Below are 18,117 nucleotides of genomic sequence, written 5' to 3'. Positions count from 1 at the left end.
AGCCAAGGTGGAGTGATGGATTCCCATAAGCGTCCATCCGAGAAGTGGCGTGACGGCCAAACACAATCCACCGCTTCCAACAGCGAGGTCGGGGCTCAAATACTCGTGAAGAAACCCGCATATTCTACCCGAACATGTTTCTTTCTCGCTTCCATCATTACATGATCTGACCCTCCCTCTCCGGCATCTGCCATCTCGACCCACAATCTGTGCCTGAGCCCACTCTCTCCGCCGTCCCCTCCACGGAGCAGTTTGATAATACCTCAATAAGAACGTCAAAGCCATTGGACAACTCCGCTTGTCCACCAGGTGAGCAGACCACTGACCCTTTCACGCGACCAAATGCCGAGTCGCGCATGAAAGGTGAGGTGAGCAGAGTAATAAACAAATAGTGGTGCAGGTGACGTTCCACTGTCAGGTAGGTTGCTCGACATCTTTTTTCTCACTCATTTTCTCCCACGTTTGCATGTACACTTATACCCGATGGTGTCGTTACGCTACATCTCGTTGTTACCCCATACCACTCGCAACATTGACTTACTCGTCAAGATGTCGACCCTCTCCCTCAGTACCGCGAGTATCAGTGCCTTTTCGTCCAGAGCTCCCTCTGCGCAATCAATGGCTACTGCTGCACGGCCTCAGACTTTCAGTCGAATGACCTCCTACTCCCACGATCTAACCACCGAACCAGTCGTCATTGTTGGATCAGGACTCGCTGCTCTCTCCGCCGCCAGCGAGCTCGTCTCCCACAACATTCCCGTTCACATTATCGAACGTCAAGCTCATCTTGGCGGAAACAGTATCAAGGCCTCCAGTGGCATCAACGGCGTTCCTACTCGATTTCAACCCACAGGCCGCTCAGGCGAAAAGACTGATTCGATCAGTGCCTTTTATAATGACACCACCAATTCCGTGGGTCCAGAACTCTTGCACAAGTCCTTCTACGAACAAAGAGACGACTTGATTGCTACATTGACCACCAGCTCCGCCAGCGCCATCACTTGGCTCACCGACGAAATCGGCGTCGACCTCAGCCACGTCACCCGTTTGGGAGGCCATTCATTCGCTCGCACACATCGCGGCGCGGGCAGCACACCACCAGGCCGAGCAATCGTCACAGCATTGCTCAAACAAATCCAAGAAAGCAAACTCGCCACCATCGAAACAAACACCAACGTCACCTCCGTGATCCGAAGAGGTACCGACGGCGTTGTCGTCGGGGTCGAAGTCGAACACAAACATGACCCCTCCTCCTCTGGCGTGCCAGCACCACCCAACAAAAACAAAGAACTTGTCAGCGGGCCCGTGATCTTCGCAGCTGGCGGATTCGCCGGCGACAATCGAGGCCTACTACACCTCTACCGACCCGACCTCGCCACCCTACCCAGCACCAACGACGCCATGCCCGGCTCAGCCCGCCTGCTCCGCCAAATCGGCGCCCAACTTCGCGATATGGACCAAGTGCAAATCCACCCCACCGGGTTCGTCGACCCAGCGGCACGCTTCCGCCCCACGAAATTCCTCGCCGCCGAAGCCCTCCGCGGCGAAGGCGGCATCTTAATCTCCAAATCCGGAAAACGATTCGTCGACGAACTTCAAACCCGCAAAGTCGTGACGGAACGAGTACAAGACCTCGAAGACGTGGAACCTCAATCCTCGGAAGAAGCGGACGAAAACACCGTCTTACTTCGACAATGGGACGTTAAACTCGTTCTCGACCAAACCACCTACGAATCCGTTCAAAGCCACGTCGATTTTTACATGTGGAAAGGTCTGATGAAGAAAACCACCGTCGGAGAGCTCGAGGCCGAATTACAACAAGAACGAAGCCACTCAAACACCACGTTTGAATCCCATTCAACTACTACTTCTACTACTTCTTCATACACCCCCTTACTCAATACCCTGAAATCATACTCGTCAATCGCATCACAAGAAACCCCCGATCCGCTTGGACGCACGACCTTTGGAAACTGGACACTCAGGAACCCAGACGCTTCGTCGGTCTTGTATGTTGGTACAGTGACACCAGTCGTGCATTACACCATGGGCGGTGTGGCCTTTAATTCCGATGCCGAGGTTTTGGATGAGAAACAACGCCCGATTCAGGGCTTGTGGGCCGCAGGCGAGATTACAGGTGGCTTACATGGTGGAAATCGGTTGGGTGGTAGTTCGTTGTTGGAGTGTGTGGTCTTTGGACGCGCCGCGGGTGATAGTGTCAGGAGGTGGATTGCAAGGAGGAATTGGTTGATTGCGGGCGCCGAGGATACCACGAGGTTGGGACATTATGAAAGTCCGGCTTAGAGAGTTTAGCTGGCTAGGGCTCCGTGTTGGTATGTGTTCGGCCTTGATGGGACCATCATGGCATGGCATGGCATGGCATGGCGTGAGCCCGAAGACAAGTGAAAAGCAAACCCCGTACTCAGAGAGGGGATGGATGGATGGATGGAAGAAATTGGTCTCATGAGGATGGATGTCCTGTGATGCTGCTGCTGATGATGCTGATGATCATGGTCTAAACATGTGTGTATAAAGACCTGTCTGTGGGATGTCTTGGATGTTTTTCGGCGTCTCCAGGCATCGAGGTTTCGATTGGGATTTTTACCTCCCTCCAGGCCTGGCGTTTATCTTTATTGTTGATATAAATCAAGTATGAAACATTGGTTGATCTAAATAAGAGAAGCCACTCTATCGTTTATTCATGTCATGGTTCAGATGAAGGTCACAATGTGTGACTTGTACCAAGTAGTATTAGTCGAAGTGAGTTAACAAGCAGAGGGCGTCTCCGTCGTTCATCAAACCACTCAATACACAGGGAGCAGGGAGAAGCAATTCAAGTTCCCCACATTCAAATCAAAGATCAAAACATCATGTGAATTCCTTTTCGAACTCATACAAGTCATTTGTCTGTCTGTCTGTCTGCCATTCTACAAACAAAAGCCCAAGGCCCCATTCTCCTTGAATGCATGTTCGTCTTCATCTTCATAATGAATGGACGAGATCAAGGAGAAGAAAAAAAAGGTGGCCAACTACATGCACATATCCCATTCCCCATTTCTCTCCCACTAGTAACTAAGTCTTGATGGCATTGCCTAAAGCACCACCACTGAACTGTTGACCACCAGGTTGTCTCCTCTGACCGGGCTGACCTCTAGGCAGACCAGCCGGACCGCCACCAGTACGACCACGACCGCCTCGACCGCCTCGACCGCCTTGATCGCGTTGGAAGGCATTGACCATACCGGCAGTTCTGGTCTCTAGGACCTTTTCGTTGGATTCGAGAATACCCATCGCCTTTTCACTTAGCGTGATGGCCTGGCTCTGCAGACGGGACAGCTCGACGCCCTTGCGGAAGACGATGGCGTCGTTGACCTGGTCAAGTGCGGCGGCAAGTTCCTCGTGTGAAATCATCTTGGAGACGATGGCTGAGATGGTCTTTGCGTCGAGTTCAAACATGCTGGCCAGGGTTGTGATGGACAGTGTGTCGTAGTATGGCGCGTATGTGAACAGGTATGTCCGTAGACCTTCTTCTTGGATTTGTGCAGACAGCATCTCCTTGACTTTGTCCTTGTCTGATCCCAGTAGGTCCCAGATGGCAATCTTGGAGATCAGCTCTTGAGTCTTCTTCCAATCGCCTTGCGCCAGCGCCTTGGCTGCTTGCATCACATGGTCCCGTGTGTTCTCTGGTGGACCTTGGAATACTTGTCGCTCCGTGTACTCGAGCATTCGTCGGAACGTCTTGGAGATGACTCGCTTGCGCACGTCTGGCGATGATCCTGTTTGTGCCAGTAGAGGAATTTCAAGAAGCATGCTGCATGTCAGATAGACGCACTCGAGAAGTTCAAGGTTGATGTGCATGTGGAATGGAAGTTGGCGTTGTCGTTCCAAGCGTTCTTGCTCAGGTGTCACGGTGGAGTATCTTTGCATGATGACGCCTTGAGCTAGGAGTTCCTTCTGTCGGCCAGAACCGCAGATTTCTTGAAGAACTCCTTGGGCTTCGTAGCACAGACCGGCGCGGAACGCACACAGTCCGATCTGGACGAGCGTTCGGTTGAATAGGATTTGTGTGCTGACGTCAAAGGATGAGATGTTCTCGGTCAGATGGCTCATCAGTGCGAGATCACGAGCCCGGTAGTATTCGTCTTGGAGTGCGAGGAAATAAATCTGGCACAGCATGGCACGAGCCCGGATGATGCCTTCGCTGTTTTCAAACAGATGGTTGCAGAGTTTCTGGACCAGCTCGGAAACTTCGGTGTACTGACCTCGAGGTGTCAATTCTGAGTTGAGTGCCGGCGGTAACGCAGCCCACGCTTTCTCTTCGAGGATCTTGACCACCAAAGTAGGTTTGAAGTAGACATGTTCGAGGCGACGGATGGTGACCCGATTAACATTATCTTGCCGACTCTCCGACTTCTCGAGTTTCTTGTTGATAGTTTCAATGTAGATGAGGGTTCGGAGAATGCCAGCATATAGGGATTGTTCGTCACCAAGTCGCTCGATGTATTCGGCTGTGTGGGGGTCGGTTTGTTGCAGTGATCGTGCCAATTCGTCGTCGAGTCGTTCAACTAATGAGACAACACTGCCAGGAATCTTGAAGATCTCTCCCTTTTCGACGCTGGGCGTCTTGTCATCATCCTCCCACTCATCGGCACCTTCAACAACGATCCAGCTGGGCTCTGCCTCCAAAGTCTCGAGCAAGGCAGAAAGTTCACGCTCTGCAGCTCGCCATGACTCTTGTGACATATAAGCCTGGACGGACGATGCAGTCACATCAAACCGTGTAGAAATCAAAGTCAACAAAACCCGGATTCTCTGATAAGGGCTGACCGCAACTTCGAGAAGTCTTTCCATAATCCGGATCTGCTCGGTTCGGTCGGTGTTCTTCTTGCCACGGGATTCGACAATGGATCTCAAGTGCTTCAGGATGCTCTCGGGAGTATAGACCAGGGTTTTTCCACCTCTGCCAACCGTGGCGAAGCCTTCCTCATCAATTGACGCTTCAAGGGCATCCAACCGTTGCACTTTGCTCTTGCGGGGCTTCTCGACAATTTCTTGGTGGTCGTCCTCGTCCTCTGACTCCATGTATGCATCCTTGTCATCTCGGTATTTGTCGATTTCTGTGGCATAGTCTTTGTTGTTCTTCTTAATCTTTTGTTTCATGGCGTTGAATCCTTTGGCGTTGATGGGGTTCATTTTCTTGCCGCCGGTCTTCTGCTTGTCGTTGGTTTCGTTGATCAGGTCCTCGAGGTCGGCAATGATCTTGATGTAGACTTTGGGGGTGGTGCCTTGCTGCAGGACTTTAACGACTTGTCGATTCATCTTGTCGAATTCTGGAGAGAGAGATGGTTAGAATACTGTATATCGCGGGATGAGGCGATGCAAACCTGTTGAAACAACGGCCCAATCGTTGATCTTTTCGGCATTCTCGATCAGTTTAATGGTGCCCTCCAATTCTTCGAATCTTTTATCCTTTGCACTCTTGACGACTCGTTCTCTGTCATCATCCTCACTGTCGTCGCTATCGTCGGCCGCACCGCCCGAGGGTTTCAAGAAACGACTCGCACCGACTCCTTGTCCTTCATCGTCAGAAGAAGATTCTTCCTCAGAGTCTTCTTCTTCCTCTTCGGATTCCTCCTCGGATTCTTCTTCGCTGTGGCTGTAGAGCTCTTCCTCTTCGGAGGAGCTGCTCTCGCTGTCGCTATCTCCGCCGTGAAAGAATCGTGAAGACATGTTGGCTGACTTTGTGGGAGAGTCGAAGCCAGTTGGCGGAAAGGTGATGTGGTTGACCGGTGGTCGAAAAGAGTCTGGGCTGCGGCAACAAAATTGTGTGACTCTGCGCCTCCTGCACTTTTCGTGTGCCAGTCATCGCCAAGACTTGTCATCACGTGACCGGATTTCCCACTGCAGCCTTTTTAACGTTTTCAGTGCTGATAACGTGTTTCACAGTGATGTACAGATAGAGTCAAGGATATTTCTGTGGGCAGTCAAGCTGTCTGTTAGATCTATGGGCGTGCATTGATTCAATAATAGAGCGGGAAATTATGTCCCCGATGGGAACCACTGCCCACCTGTAGAGTGCGTCAAAATTTGTCCTGATTGAGTTCTATGATATACTACTTCGGTAACGGGACTCGGCAGGAAACAGAAACCTGAGAGACTTGGACTAGTACCGGACAAGTTCCACTTAGTCGGACTTGTACAGCTCTCTTTCTGTTGTCCCAACTGGTAATGTTCCGAGAGTGCTAGCTTTCCCAAATGGTGTCAGGTACATGTCTCGTGACCGCACGCGGATGAAGGCAGAATCCAGTGGCACGAGCCGCAAAAGTAGGCTGCAATGCTCGCAGTCAGCATGCCAATTTTCTCCAGTGTAGAGGCTAATAATACCGAAGCCGTGATAGGCTCGTAGCCTCTGCCCTTGGGAAGCCGTACCTCCGCGACAACTTGACTTATAAAAGCCATCAGGTTGAACCGATCCCACTTTGGGGCCCAGGTTATGTGTAGTCAAACCAGCAGGCCGACCCTTCGACCATCGTCGTCATCATCATCAACCGACGCCTTCTGGTGTCAAGGTAGGATGGACACACTGTGATGCGGGAGCGGTATTTCTTACAATGCATGATCAGAAACCCCTCGAACGTTCAGTGCCATTGCGCCTTGTTCATGAAAGTGTCCCCCATTGCCCCGTCTTCCAGAGTTCTTATGAAGTCACGATTCCTTTGGTTCCGACTTCCTCGCCGTCGAGTCGAAGATGGGGAGTCAACATAGCCATCAGCGGGTGGTGGATAATATGCCGGGCTGGGCTGCAGCCTGATTGGAGCATTGGGGTCAAGATGACTTGCAACACGTTGGATCGCTGCAGGAATTCCTGCCTGCTGTTGATCCATGGTAGAAGCACGTTGTCGCCCTGCCCTCTGAGTAGCTTGCGCGTATAGGTTCTGTTGGTGGCCGTAATGCGCTGGATTCATCTGGGGGTTTTGTTGGGCCATCATACCCATCGGCGGAGCGTAATTTGCGTTGTGAGCTGGATATGGAGGCGGGGCACCTTGTTGATGCCCTTGGTACATGGTGTTATACATGGGAGGTTGCGATTGTGGGTATGGAGTCATTTGCATTGCGTACGCGTTCTGGGCTGCATTTTGTGCTTGTGCCTGTGCCTGTGCCTGTGCCTGTGCATGCGCCTGAGCAGCCTGAGCTTGCGCCTGTGCCGCTTGAGCAGCCCTTTGTTTGCTCAGAGCTTCGGCTTGTTGCTGTTGTTGAACACCAGGTGCGGGTGTCTTGCTCGAAGAAGGCGATTTGAGGTTCATTGGGGGTACGAATGGCTGGGTAAACTTCTGTTGTGTGATGAAAGGATGCAGTTTGGCCTGTTGAGGAGACCATCTCTCAAGTGGATTGGTCGTAAGGAGTCCTCGAACAAAATCGATAAATGCAACGCGATTATTCATTTCTGCACGTCATTAGTTACGGGAACGGTGGGTGGTGGGCGTGGTGGGGGAACATACCTCGCTCGATTTCGGCCGGTTTCATATTCTTCCGTGGCATAGAATAGCTTCGGATGATTTCTGGTAGAGTGGTCGCTTGAAAGTACTTTTTACTGGGCTGCTCTTTGACGTTGTGCTCGCGAGAATACTGCTCCATACTCTTCAATCGATAGGTTCGACGGCCGAACTCATCATTTGTCTTTTCAAAAAACTCTCCGGATTGTTTGCCCATTTCCAACATCCACGTTGGAGGCATGCCCAGCATCTCAACTATGCGTGATACTTGGTTGTATTCGGAAGAGCCAGGGAAGAGAGGTAAGCCGAGAAAGAGTTCAACCACAATGCAGCCCAAGGACCACATGTCGATTGCAGAGGAGTACGGCAGTCCAAGAAGGACTTCTGGGGAGCGATAAAAGCGGGACTGAATATAGGTATAGACAGTTTGCCTTTCGTCGCAAGCAGAACCAAAATCAATGATTTTGATGATGGGGCTCTCGAGATTCTTCAACAGGATATTTTCTGGCTTCAGATCGCAATGAATCAAGCGAGCTTTGTTCAACAGTGTCAGGCCATTCAGCAGCTGCTGGGCAAAGACACGGACGAGGGTCGTGCTGAGGCCTCTGAACTGGTTTTGCTTGATCAACTCGTACAAGTTGACACTCAACAGCTCAAAGACGAGACAGAGATGCTGGCGGTGTATGAAGGTATCCTTCAACCTGAGGAGATGATGGTCGTCATTCTTGTCGAGTTTTTGATTCAACAGGTCTAGAACAGAAACTTCCATCATACTTTGGTTGAAGTATGCGGTTCGATTTTTGATAACCTTGACCGCGACCACCTCTTGAGTTCTAAGATTCTGACACTTGACAACCTGGCCAAATGTGCCTTGGCCAAGCACATCGAGGATGAGATAACGGTTCTTGTGGCCGGCCTCCTCGCTGCCTAGGATGTCGTTGACGTAGAGAATATAGTCGCTATCGTCGTTATCGTAGCCATCGTTCTTTGTGCCCTTGCTCGGCTTGGTCAGAACTCGCCTCGGGTTTCGAGACGACTCGTATTTGAAGCTTGGGTTACATATCCGATATGTTGCGGGAAGGTAAGAAGTCAGGGCCTGCAGGGGGCTGATGAAGCCACCCTCGGGGTTCGCCCGTCGAAATTGAGGCTGTGCATTGATTCGAGGTGTGAGATCCTGCATTGTCTTGACCTTTTGAAATCGGGGTACAGGACCCAAACCACGAGCTTGGGAAGATTGCCTAGACAATGGCGGCGGTCTTGTGTTGGGGGTGTTGGAGGGATAATACGCATCAGGGCTGAGCTCATTGTTCTGGATACCCGCAGCATAGTTGGAAGGATAACGGGTCGGGGTGGGAGGTTCCCCATATGCATCGCTCTGGTAGCTGGTGGAACGAGTGGGAGAGTGTCTCGAGGAAGGAGTCTGATTGAGGTAGGAGAAGTTGTTCGAGGCTGTTGCCTTTGGGCTGGAGGCATATGCAGAGGATCCAGGTTGGACGTTCATGGGAGAATAGCGCTGAGCAGCAGAGGAAGCTTCAGGAATGTATTGTGTAGAAAGACGATGTTGATGCATGGGGCGTGGGGGGTATTTTGACCTGTTGTATGGATCGGCGTCTTCCATGGGAACATCAACCTCGTTCTGAGGATCGTAGGCGTGTGCCTGAGTGGGCGGGGCCGAGTTTAGAGACATATCGAGAAAAGGAAGGGCGAAGGGGGTGAGTTGGAGGGACGAGGCGCGCCAACGGTGGATGTGGGAGTATGTGGGTGGTGGTGGTAGTCGTGGTGGGTTGAGCTGAGGCTGCTTAGCCTGCGTCTAGGCGATGTCGTTGTTCATGGACTGTGGCACCGGCCAATCCAGTATGGGACAAGATTCTGGTGTAAAGATTCGAGACTATCTGCGAATGGTCTGAAGGATAGAGAATGTGAGGGTGTTTTTGGTGGTTTAGAGGGGTTGATTGAGCGGCTGGAGAGTTCCGGTAAGCGCAGTCGACAAAGACTGGAGGAACAAGGGTAGAATGACAGTCATGGTAAAAGCGACCAAGAGGCTCAACATTCGGCCATGATGTTGACGTTGGATGTTGAAAAGAGAAGGCCAGGAGTCGAGAAGTCGAGAAGTCGAGAAGGTGTTGGGAGGAGGAAAAAGAATGGAAGAATAGGGTGAAGTGACGAAGTGGTGGGCGCGCAACGAGCTTGGGCAGTGGTGACAGCTGGTGTCGGGTTGGTGGTGGAGAGATGACAGACGGTAAGTAGATCAACACCCAAGGGCGAAGAGGGTTGGGGGGGCTGTGGGCGGTGGAAGTGAAAACTAGCCCAATGAAACGGGTGCCCGAAATAAAAGAGGTACAAGTACAAAGCTCAAGGCCCAAACGACGAATTAAAAAGATTGCGAAGGGTGAAAGATGTTGTTCGAGGACAAACAAATTTAATGGTCAAGCAGGAATGGGATTATTTCAGAGTGGTGGTAGATTTGAGGAACGAGGAGTCATGGAGTCAACATTGAACTGGGTAGTGAAGAGCAGTGCTAGTGAGTCGATGTTCAGGGAGTGAGTGTTTCGCAGTATTTGGTGGTTGTCAGCACTGAACAATTAACAATCTGCCCTTCAGACATGGAACAAGCAGTTGGTTGGATGACCAGGCGGAGTGGCAGTCCTGGCAGTCCCTCTTTCAAGGTTTACGGACTGAGTGGTTTGGGATTAGCAACCACAACCCAAGAGGTTTGTGGCCACGCGTTGGATTGCTTGAGTCTTAAGGAACAAATGAACCGCCGAGAATTGGAGGATCAGACTCACCTTTTTTTTGTATTCATCAGTCTCTGCTTACCATGTCCCATAATTACTTCTTGGACAAGACTGTATATCGAGGCTACGGAGTACTTGGTGCTGGCGGTAATCCCCTGGCATGCCTGGCTGGACAGAGAATGGGGCCCGAGGGGCCGCGGGGGCTACGGACTGTTCGAGTTACGTATCTTGTGAACCAAAATTGATTGCCGACCTGAAAAGTAGGACAAGGGAACAATCAAGACTGCAGGTGTTAAGAACTACGGCATTTGCGTGTATACTACTCGTGGGTTTGTCAAATGGGTGGCACCAGACGGCGGCTATCTCATGTCCCTAGTTTAAACCGGCTTTGGCTCCGATTCTTGAGCCATGGCAGGCATAGAGATGTGTCATTGTTGCTCACTAATGGGGTTTGCAGTCTTCATTGATTTTGAAATATTTGGATGGCTTTGTCAGAAGTGAGAAGCCACAGTGGCAATCAGCTGGAAGGATCTCTGTTATCTCCTGCCTGTAATTATAAGGAAGAACAACGGAAGGCGCGAACGAGGAAGCGTCGTGTGCAAACAGGCAAGAGGAGAGAGTTCCTGGCATTTCTGCTGGCATTTCTAGGCACCTGGCACCGATGGCAGCTACAGCGGAGTGTTTGGTGCCAAGTATCTATCATCTACTGCGAAGTGTTGGTGCCGTGTGAAGACCTCCTGTTCCTGCCTGTGACCGCCATGGCAGCCTAATAATGGACCACTTAGGTCATCCGTTGGCCCAATCAGCCTCGACGAAGTGCAAGGGCCTCTGACGCAAGTACTCGTTGAAAAGAGAGAAATCATCCATACATGCGACAAAGAACATTGCCACTACTCAAAGAGTGAGGTTCCCTGTCGAATCCATCATCCTCCTGTGGCAGGGCGATGCAGTGACTCGAGTCTCACAAACAAAAATTTCTGAGTCTTCGAGCGTCTGACATTCTTGCTTCTTCGATTCATCGATGTTTGCCACGCATCCAGTCGCCACCTCTTTGTATCTTCGCAACATATCTGCTTCTCTTTTGTGTTGCCTTCACTTTACTCGCTTTGATACAGAGTTTTACCGCTTCTCGTTCTTGATTGCCCCTAATTAAGCAGCGATAAAGTGGTTCTGTTCTCGGGGGTCATGATGACGGCCTCGTGACACGCAGTATTCATCCTCAAAAATTATCTAAACTCGACCATTTCACAGGATTCACAATGTCTAATCCTAGTATTGATGGCAGCCATGACCAATCGATGGGGGCTAATCACAATGGAAGCCCACCGGCTGCTGCTACACTCGAGGCCGATCGATTGAAGAATCTAAACGCCCTTGTGCGCGATCAAGATGATCTAGAACGCAACATTGGCCTTGAGGCCGACAAGATGCTCACGAAACAAGCAAATCAGAGAGATCAGCAACGATTAGACAAAAGCAAGGCCCAGAAGCAGAAGCTCGAAAACCAGATCCGTAAAACCCGCGAGACCATTTCCCAACCTATTGGTACTACCCAACGTGCCAAACTCCATGTTGAAATAAGTCGAATGGAATCCCAGATCAACGATCTCAACAATGACATCTCAGAGATCGAAGAGAGAATAGCCGCGCGCGAGGCAAACGCCTCCGCCGTCAATGGCCCCGAGCAAACCTCTGGTCGACTCCCTAATGAATCGCAACGAGATTTTCTTATCAGGACCGGCAAAATAACCCCTTTCAGCAAGTTCGGGTTATCATCGCATGGAGAGTCTTCTGCGACCCTACAAGGTGCTTTGTTTGACGCCGAGGATGAGACCGACCTCGTACAAGCAGAAGAAGCCGACTTAGCTTCCAAGAGCATGTCTCATCGACATCTCCGACAGCCAGGGTTTGCTTCCTCTTTTGTCGATCTTGACACTGACGAAAATCTGGACTCTAATCGACCGCTCAAGAAGCGTCGAGTTCAATCAAGACAAGATGCAGCTGTCAAAAATGAAGATTCTTCCTATGACGAGGGCAGTCTCAGCAATGATTCCAGTTCTGGTGCAGGCGAAAGTGAAGACGAAGACCTTCCTACGACAAGCGGTAGACAGAAGAGAAAAGGTCGGTCAAGTCTCAGACACACAGACGACGAGATAGAAGATCTTCGCGGTCTCGATGATGGTACTGAATCACTCTACCAGTCGCGCCTCCAGAGATGGGCCAAAAGACGACACCGGGCTCGACTACAGGCATCTAAAAATGGAGATGCGCTTGGAGGAGAATCGGAAGAGGAATCTGAAGACATTTCTGCTCAAATCGCAGAAGAACCGTACCTCCCGCACCCTGAAGTCGCAGACACTGTCTTTGCCGACGGCTACAAGATCCCCGGCGATATCTACCCAAGTTTGTTCGATTACCAAAAGACGGGTGTCCAGTGGCTTCACGAGCTGTATACACAGCAAGTTGGCGGCATAGTTGGCGATGAGATGGGTTTGGGTAAAACCATCCAAATCATCTCATTTCTAGCTGGCTTACACTACAGCAAGAAATTGAACAAACCTCTCATTGTTGTCTGTCCCGCGACAGTCATGAAGCAATGGGTCAACGAGTTTCACAAGTGGTGGCCTCCATTTCGTGTCACAATTCTGCATTCTTCCGGAAGCGGTATGCTCAATTTACGCAGTGAATCTACTCAAGAAGACAGGCTCATGGACATGATGTGGGATCCCAGTCGCCGCGACAAACCACTGACACCTGCCCAGAAGTCGGCTAGGAAGCTGCTACAGCCAGTTCTAGAAAGCGGAGGTGTTCTAGTGACCACATATACTGGTCTACAGACCTATGCCCCGTTACTAATCCCTGTCGACTGGCAGTATGCCATTCTCGATGAGGGACACAAGATCAGAAACCCCAACACTGCCATCACCATATATTGCAAGGAATTACGTACACCAAACCGGATCATCCTGTCTGGGACGCCGATGCAGAACAATCTTATCGAACTGTGGTCACTGTTCGACTTCGTCTTTCCGATGCGACTTGGTACGCTGGTTAATTTCCGCAATCAATTTGAGATCCCCATTCGTCAAGGGGGCTACGCCAACGCCTCGAACCTTCAGGTGCAGACCGCATTTAAATGCGCCGAAACCCTTAAGGATGCCATCAGTCCTTATCTCCTTCAACGTTTCAAAATCGACGTTGCTTCAGACTTGCCCAAAAAAAGCGAACAAGTGCTGTTCTGCAAACTATCAAAGTTGCAGCGGGCCGAATACAGTCGCTTCATCAACTCTGCAGATATGGATGCCATCATGAGAGGGAAAAGGCAGGTCTTGTATGGAGTGGATATTCTTCGCAAGATTTGCAATCACCCGGACCTCACTGATCACAAGCGCTTATCCATCAAACCAGGCTATGATTATGGCAAACCTGAAAAGTCGGGCAAAATGCAAGTCGTTGGGTCGCTCCTGGAGTTGTGGAAGGAGACTGGCCACAAGACACTCCTTTTCGCTCAGCATAGAATCATGCTGGACATTCTGGAGAAATACGTACAATCCCTTTCAGGCTTCAAGTACAGGAGGATGGATGGAAACACTCCAATCCCACAGCGGCAAACTATGGTGGATGAATTCAACACCGATCCTCGTCTGCATGTCTTCTTGCTCACCACCAAAGTCGGTGGTCTAGGCATCAATTTGACTGGCGCCGATAGAGTGATTATATACGATCCTGACTGGAACCCTTCGACAGATTTGCAAGCCCGTGAACGAGCATGGCGTCTCGGTCAGAAGAGGGAAGTGACTATTTATCGTTTGATGACGGCTGGCACGATAGAAGAAAAGATCTACCATCGACAGATCTTCAAGCAATTCCTCACTAACAAAATCCTTAAGGACCCGAAACAGCGGCAAACCTTCCATCTTAACGATTTACATGATTTGTTTGGTTTGGGTGACGAGGGCGACCCAACCGAGACGAGCGCTCTTTTCAGAGGCGCAGAGGTTCAGTACAAGTCAAACTCCAAACCTCAAACATCATCAACAAAAAATGACGACCAAAAGAACTCGCCTTCTCTTCAGCAAGATGGTAATATAGAAGCATTGCCCGGAGTGTCTTCGATTGAGCAATTCGCCGGCGAAGCCGAAGAGGAGAAGAATGCAAATCAGGAGGGCGCAGCAAACTCAGAAGCCAGAATGATGGAAGGTATATTCGCCCGTTCAGGCATTCACTCCGCTGTCGAGCACGACGCCATCATCGACGGTAAGACGCCCAAGAAGGTTGCCGCAGACCCTGTGCTCGTTGAGCAAGAGGCTCGTAAAGTAGCTGCGGAAGCAGCAAGGGAGCTCAGACGTGCGGGTGAAGTCGCTCGCACTGTGCCCATTGGAACTCCAACCTGGACGGGCCAATTTGGCGTATCTGGCAGACCACAAGAAACCACTGCCCAGCGGGCATTCAGCTCAAATTCCAGGTCGCGAGGTGGCGGGTTTCAGTCATCGAGTCTCTTGACGAATCTGCAGCAGCGCCAGGCAAACGCGGCACATGATTTGACTCCTCGTACGTCGAGCCCCGCACGCTCTTCTGGCTCTGCAGCGACAGGGTCTAGGTCCAGCACCCCAGGTCAACCTCAGGGGAAAGAATTTGGCCGTCTGATTCGTGACTATCTGACAGCCCATGGCGGAGCTGTACACACGCAAATGCTGATTGACCATTTCAATCGGTTCTGTACAACTCCACAAGCCACTGCGGAATTCAAAGAGACTTTGAAGCTGCTTGCAAAGCTGGAGAAGGGCAGCCGTGGTCGAGGGCGATGGGTTCTGAAAGAAGAGTATAAGCGCTCACTCCCCACATAGATAGATCTTTGGTGCGGCAAGAAGAGTGTTGGCCACTTCTGCTCGCAGATGGTTGGACCCATCTCAATAAGCTTCATCAACCAGCCCTTGTGGTGACCAGTACTCTGGCTCACGACACTGGTAATCGACCCAAACGAGAGAATCTGCCAACAGGTCCTGTAGAACAGTCTCAGAGCGGGCTCTTTCCCAGTTCAGGTTGAGCTGAAGCAGCGAGACCGAAACGTTCCCAAGCAATTGCAGAACTTCCAGGACCGTAGACTGATCGGTGTTCAGCTCCTTTGGCACCGAACGTATGAATCTCTTGCTAGCAATCGTCAGGATCACAAATCCAGATCCAAGCGGTTCCAGTGATTTGACTGCCTGCTCGATGTCGTCCTCAGAGACCTGCAGGCCACCACCAATGGCTTTGCCCTTGCTCACACTCTCACAGCATTCCTGCAATCCCAAAAGCCCACCATTCTCAGCACGTGTTGACTGGCACAGCTCAACGACACGTACAGCAACCGAAAAGTAGAAGTCATTGACATCGTGCCCCAGTACCTTGGCCCAGAGAGAATCGGTCTTTTTGCCTTTGATATTGCTGCCAGCAAGCGGGTCTACTCCGATGGCATTGCACATGCGAGCAAACTCTGCGCGGAATGTGGGATTCGACTTGATAGTCGCAGCATGTTCTAGAGCAAAGTTGTGTAGAAGAGATTGGAAGACCTCCAGCTGGGCTTGGAGCGACGCCGCATTGGCAGATTTGAGATTGGAACCATGAGCGGCATATTGTTGTGCGGTAGCATTGCGTTGTGTGAAGGCGCCTAACCCGACGCCCCGCCGAGTTGACATGACTATGTCTCTTTCATCTGCAGGGTGTGGCTAATAAGACGGAAAGAAACTGATATCTGTCTGCCTATACACACGTAACCCGTAAACCTTTCTATCAACACCCGGCGCGAGATATGGTCATGTGATTTTGAACGCCAAGATTTCACAACGCTTTTCCACTTTTGATCTAGCTCACCCACAACTCAGCGCAGTCTCGTCGATTTTCCCTCCCAGAATCAGAATTTCGATCAAACCTCACCGCACATCCTCCCTTTCTTCTCCACGCCAAATCCTCAACCAGCGACACCAAGTCAAGATGACCAAGCCAGTCGTTAAATCGTAAGTATATGTCTTTGTCTGCTGATTATGGGAACGGCAGATATGGTCCGCAAAATCGCTGGTTCGCCTGAGCTGCGCCAGCTCGATCCTCCCGATGGCCTACACCAGAGAACATGAGAAATCACAGTTGTGGTGGAAGGACTTGGGGCATTGAGGATAGAAGAATCACATCATCTTCCTTGAAAACCATTGAGCTCATGAAGATGAGTACCACGGTTGTCACCCTGGGAAATATCGAAGAGCGCAAAATATCTTGACATCTTGTCGAGGCCTTGTCAGATGAGACAAAATTGTCAACGATGCTCTGAGCAGAAATGCCAGAGCTACTGTGATCAATAGTCTCACTGATTAAATTCATTTCGTCGAGTTACACCCAGTCACCAGTTTGAGAATGCCGCGCCATAGCTGCAGTTCCAACTCGGCGATTCATTTTTCACACACCCACGAGACCATACTGATCACCATCCCCCTTACAGATCTGTCCCAACCCAGGACCAGGTCCTCGTGCCTGAGACCTTGTTGAAGAAGAGAAAGAGCCAGGAGAAGGCCAGAGCCGAGCGCAGCTCTGCCATCGAAAAGCGCAAGGCTGTAAGTTTACACATTCTCCATATTCGCACACATTCTTTTTTCTGTTTTACGGTGATGATAAATACCACACTTCGCGGCTAGACCCAGGTCGATGTTGTCGCTTTGTTAACCATCTTTCGGGGCTGAGCGTTCAAATTCCACAACCCATCCTCCAGACTTGCGAACTCTTGTGAGCATTTTGACTGACGGAAGTACTATAGGACAACAAGAAGAAGCGTGAAGTTCTCTTCAAGCGTGCCGAGTCATACGTCAAGGAATACCGTGATGCGGAGCGCGAGAAGATCAGACTTGCTCGCGTGAGCCGACAGCAAGGCACCCTGTTCGTTGACGAGACCCCCAAGCTTGTCTTCGTCATCAGAATCAAGGGGTAAGTGTCTCTCCTGTCGAGCAAAACCGATTGCAAAGAAGGAAAAACTAACAAAAGTTTTGCAGTATCAACAAGATTGCCCCCAAGCCTCGCAAGATTCTCCAACTCCTCCGTCTCCTCCAGATCAACAACGGCGTCTTCATCAAGTTGACCAAGGCCACCCAAGAGATGTTGACCATCGTCAACCCCTACATCGCCTACGGCTACCCCAACCTGAAGACCGTGCGCGAACTCATCTACAAGCGTGGATACGGCAAGGTCGACAAGCAACGCATTGCCTTGACCGACAACCAGATCATCGAAGATACTCTTGGCAAGTACGGTATCGTCGGTGTGGAGGATTTGATCCACGAGATCTTCACCGTTGGCCCCAACTTCAAGCAGGCTGCGAACTTCCTGTGGCCCTTCAAGCTGTCCAACCCCACCGGTGGCTTCCGTACCCGCAAATTCAAGCACTACATCGAGGGTGGTGACTTGGGTAACCGTGAGGAGAACATCAATGCTTTGGTCAGACAAATGAACTAGAGCGGTATTCTGTGGTATGCCATGAAAGAAGGGGTTGGTTGGTCATGTTTAGAAAGCTGGATGTTTGCCATTGCTGCCTGCCTGCCGTATGTCCTCAAATGCCTCAAAATGGGTCTTTCCTTCCGCGGCGACTTGACTTGACTTGACTCGCGGTGGATCGGTCATGAAGGCGAACACAAACACAAAACGAAAAAGTATCTTGTTTCCTGAGAAACACAAGTCACGCCTTGGGAATGACTACCTCTTTCCTGTCTTCTACTTCGATTAGTCACTATGCAATCAAGTAGGTTAGCAGGATCAATGAAATCAAATCAAATGAAACTAAAGCATCTCGTTCAAAGTTATCAATTCACCTCTCAACTGCATCGAGACTTGCTGATCCAACGTCATTGCTGTTTCGCTAGTTTAGACTG

General features: G+C 50.6%; 6 protein-coding genes across 6 annotated transcripts; 3 read left to right on the top strand and 3 right to left on the bottom strand.

Moving 5' to 3' along the window:
* The first annotated feature begins 133 nt into the window (after positions 1 to 133).
* Positions 134 to 2,683, top strand: PV10_07277 (uncharacterized protein). The gene has a single exon (XM_016372160.1). It carries the CDS (start codon positions 484 to 486, stop codon positions 2,302 to 2,304), a length of 1,821 nt encoding a protein of 606 aa, XP_016221492.1. The 5' UTR covers positions 134 to 483; the 3' UTR covers positions 2,305 to 2,683.
* Positions 2,684 to 2,860: 177 nt separating this feature from the next.
* PV10_07276 (eukaryotic translation initiation factor 3 subunit C) lies at positions 2,861 to 5,803 on the bottom strand. Its single transcript, XM_016372159.1, has 2 exons — positions 5,385 to 5,803; positions 2,861 to 5,330 (listed from the first exon to the last, which is right to left on the bottom strand). Exons 1-2 carry the CDS (start codon positions 5,728 to 5,730, stop codon positions 3,073 to 3,075), a joined length of 2,604 nt encoding a protein of 867 aa, XP_016221491.1. The 5' UTR covers positions 5,731 to 5,803; the 3' UTR covers positions 2,861 to 3,072.
* Positions 5,804 to 5,970: 167 nt separating this feature from the next.
* On the bottom strand, positions 5,971 to 10,103 carry PV10_07275 (uncharacterized protein). Its single transcript, XM_016372158.1, has 2 exons — positions 7,500 to 10,103; positions 5,971 to 7,444 (listed from the first exon to the last, which is right to left on the bottom strand). Exons 1-2 carry the CDS (start codon positions 9,178 to 9,180, stop codon positions 6,639 to 6,641), a joined length of 2,487 nt encoding a protein of 828 aa, XP_016221490.1. The 5' UTR covers positions 9,181 to 10,103; the 3' UTR covers positions 5,971 to 6,638.
* A 1,020-nt stretch (positions 10,104 to 11,123) lies between these two features.
* PV10_07274 (uncharacterized protein) lies at positions 11,124 to 15,791 on the top strand. The gene has a single exon (XM_016372157.1). It carries the CDS (start codon positions 11,488 to 11,490, stop codon positions 15,073 to 15,075), a length of 3,588 nt encoding a protein of 1,195 aa, XP_016221489.1. The 5' UTR covers positions 11,124 to 11,487; the 3' UTR covers positions 15,076 to 15,791.
* PV10_07273 (uncharacterized protein) lies at positions 13,881 to 15,937 on the bottom strand. Its single transcript, XM_016372156.1, has one exon. The coding sequence runs from the start codon at positions 15,904 to 15,906 to the stop codon at positions 15,139 to 15,141; it is 768 nt and encodes a 255-aa protein (XP_016221488.1). The 5' UTR covers positions 15,907 to 15,937; the 3' UTR covers positions 13,881 to 15,138.
* Positions 15,938 to 16,112: 175 nt separating this feature from the next.
* On the top strand, positions 16,113 to 18,030 carry PV10_07272 (60S ribosomal protein L7). Its single transcript, XM_016372155.1, has 4 exons — positions 16,113 to 16,224; positions 16,701 to 16,812; positions 17,013 to 17,179; positions 17,245 to 18,030. Exons 1-4 carry the CDS (start codon positions 16,202 to 16,204, stop codon positions 17,702 to 17,704), a joined length of 762 nt encoding a protein of 253 aa, XP_016221487.1. The 5' UTR covers positions 16,113 to 16,201; the 3' UTR covers positions 17,705 to 18,030.
* The last annotated feature ends 87 nt before the right edge of the window (positions 18,031 to 18,117 follow it).

The sequence above is a fragment of the Exophiala mesophila genome, assembly GCF_000836275.1.
Source record: "Exophiala mesophila strain CBS 40295 unplaced genomic scaffold supercont1.5, whole genome shotgun sequence".
NCBI classification, from domain to species: domain Eukaryota; kingdom Fungi; phylum Ascomycota; class Eurotiomycetes; order Chaetothyriales; family Herpotrichiellaceae; genus Exophiala; species Exophiala mesophila.
Note: the sequence above shows the minus strand (reverse complement) of the source record. Positions and strands in the feature narration are given on the sequence as shown.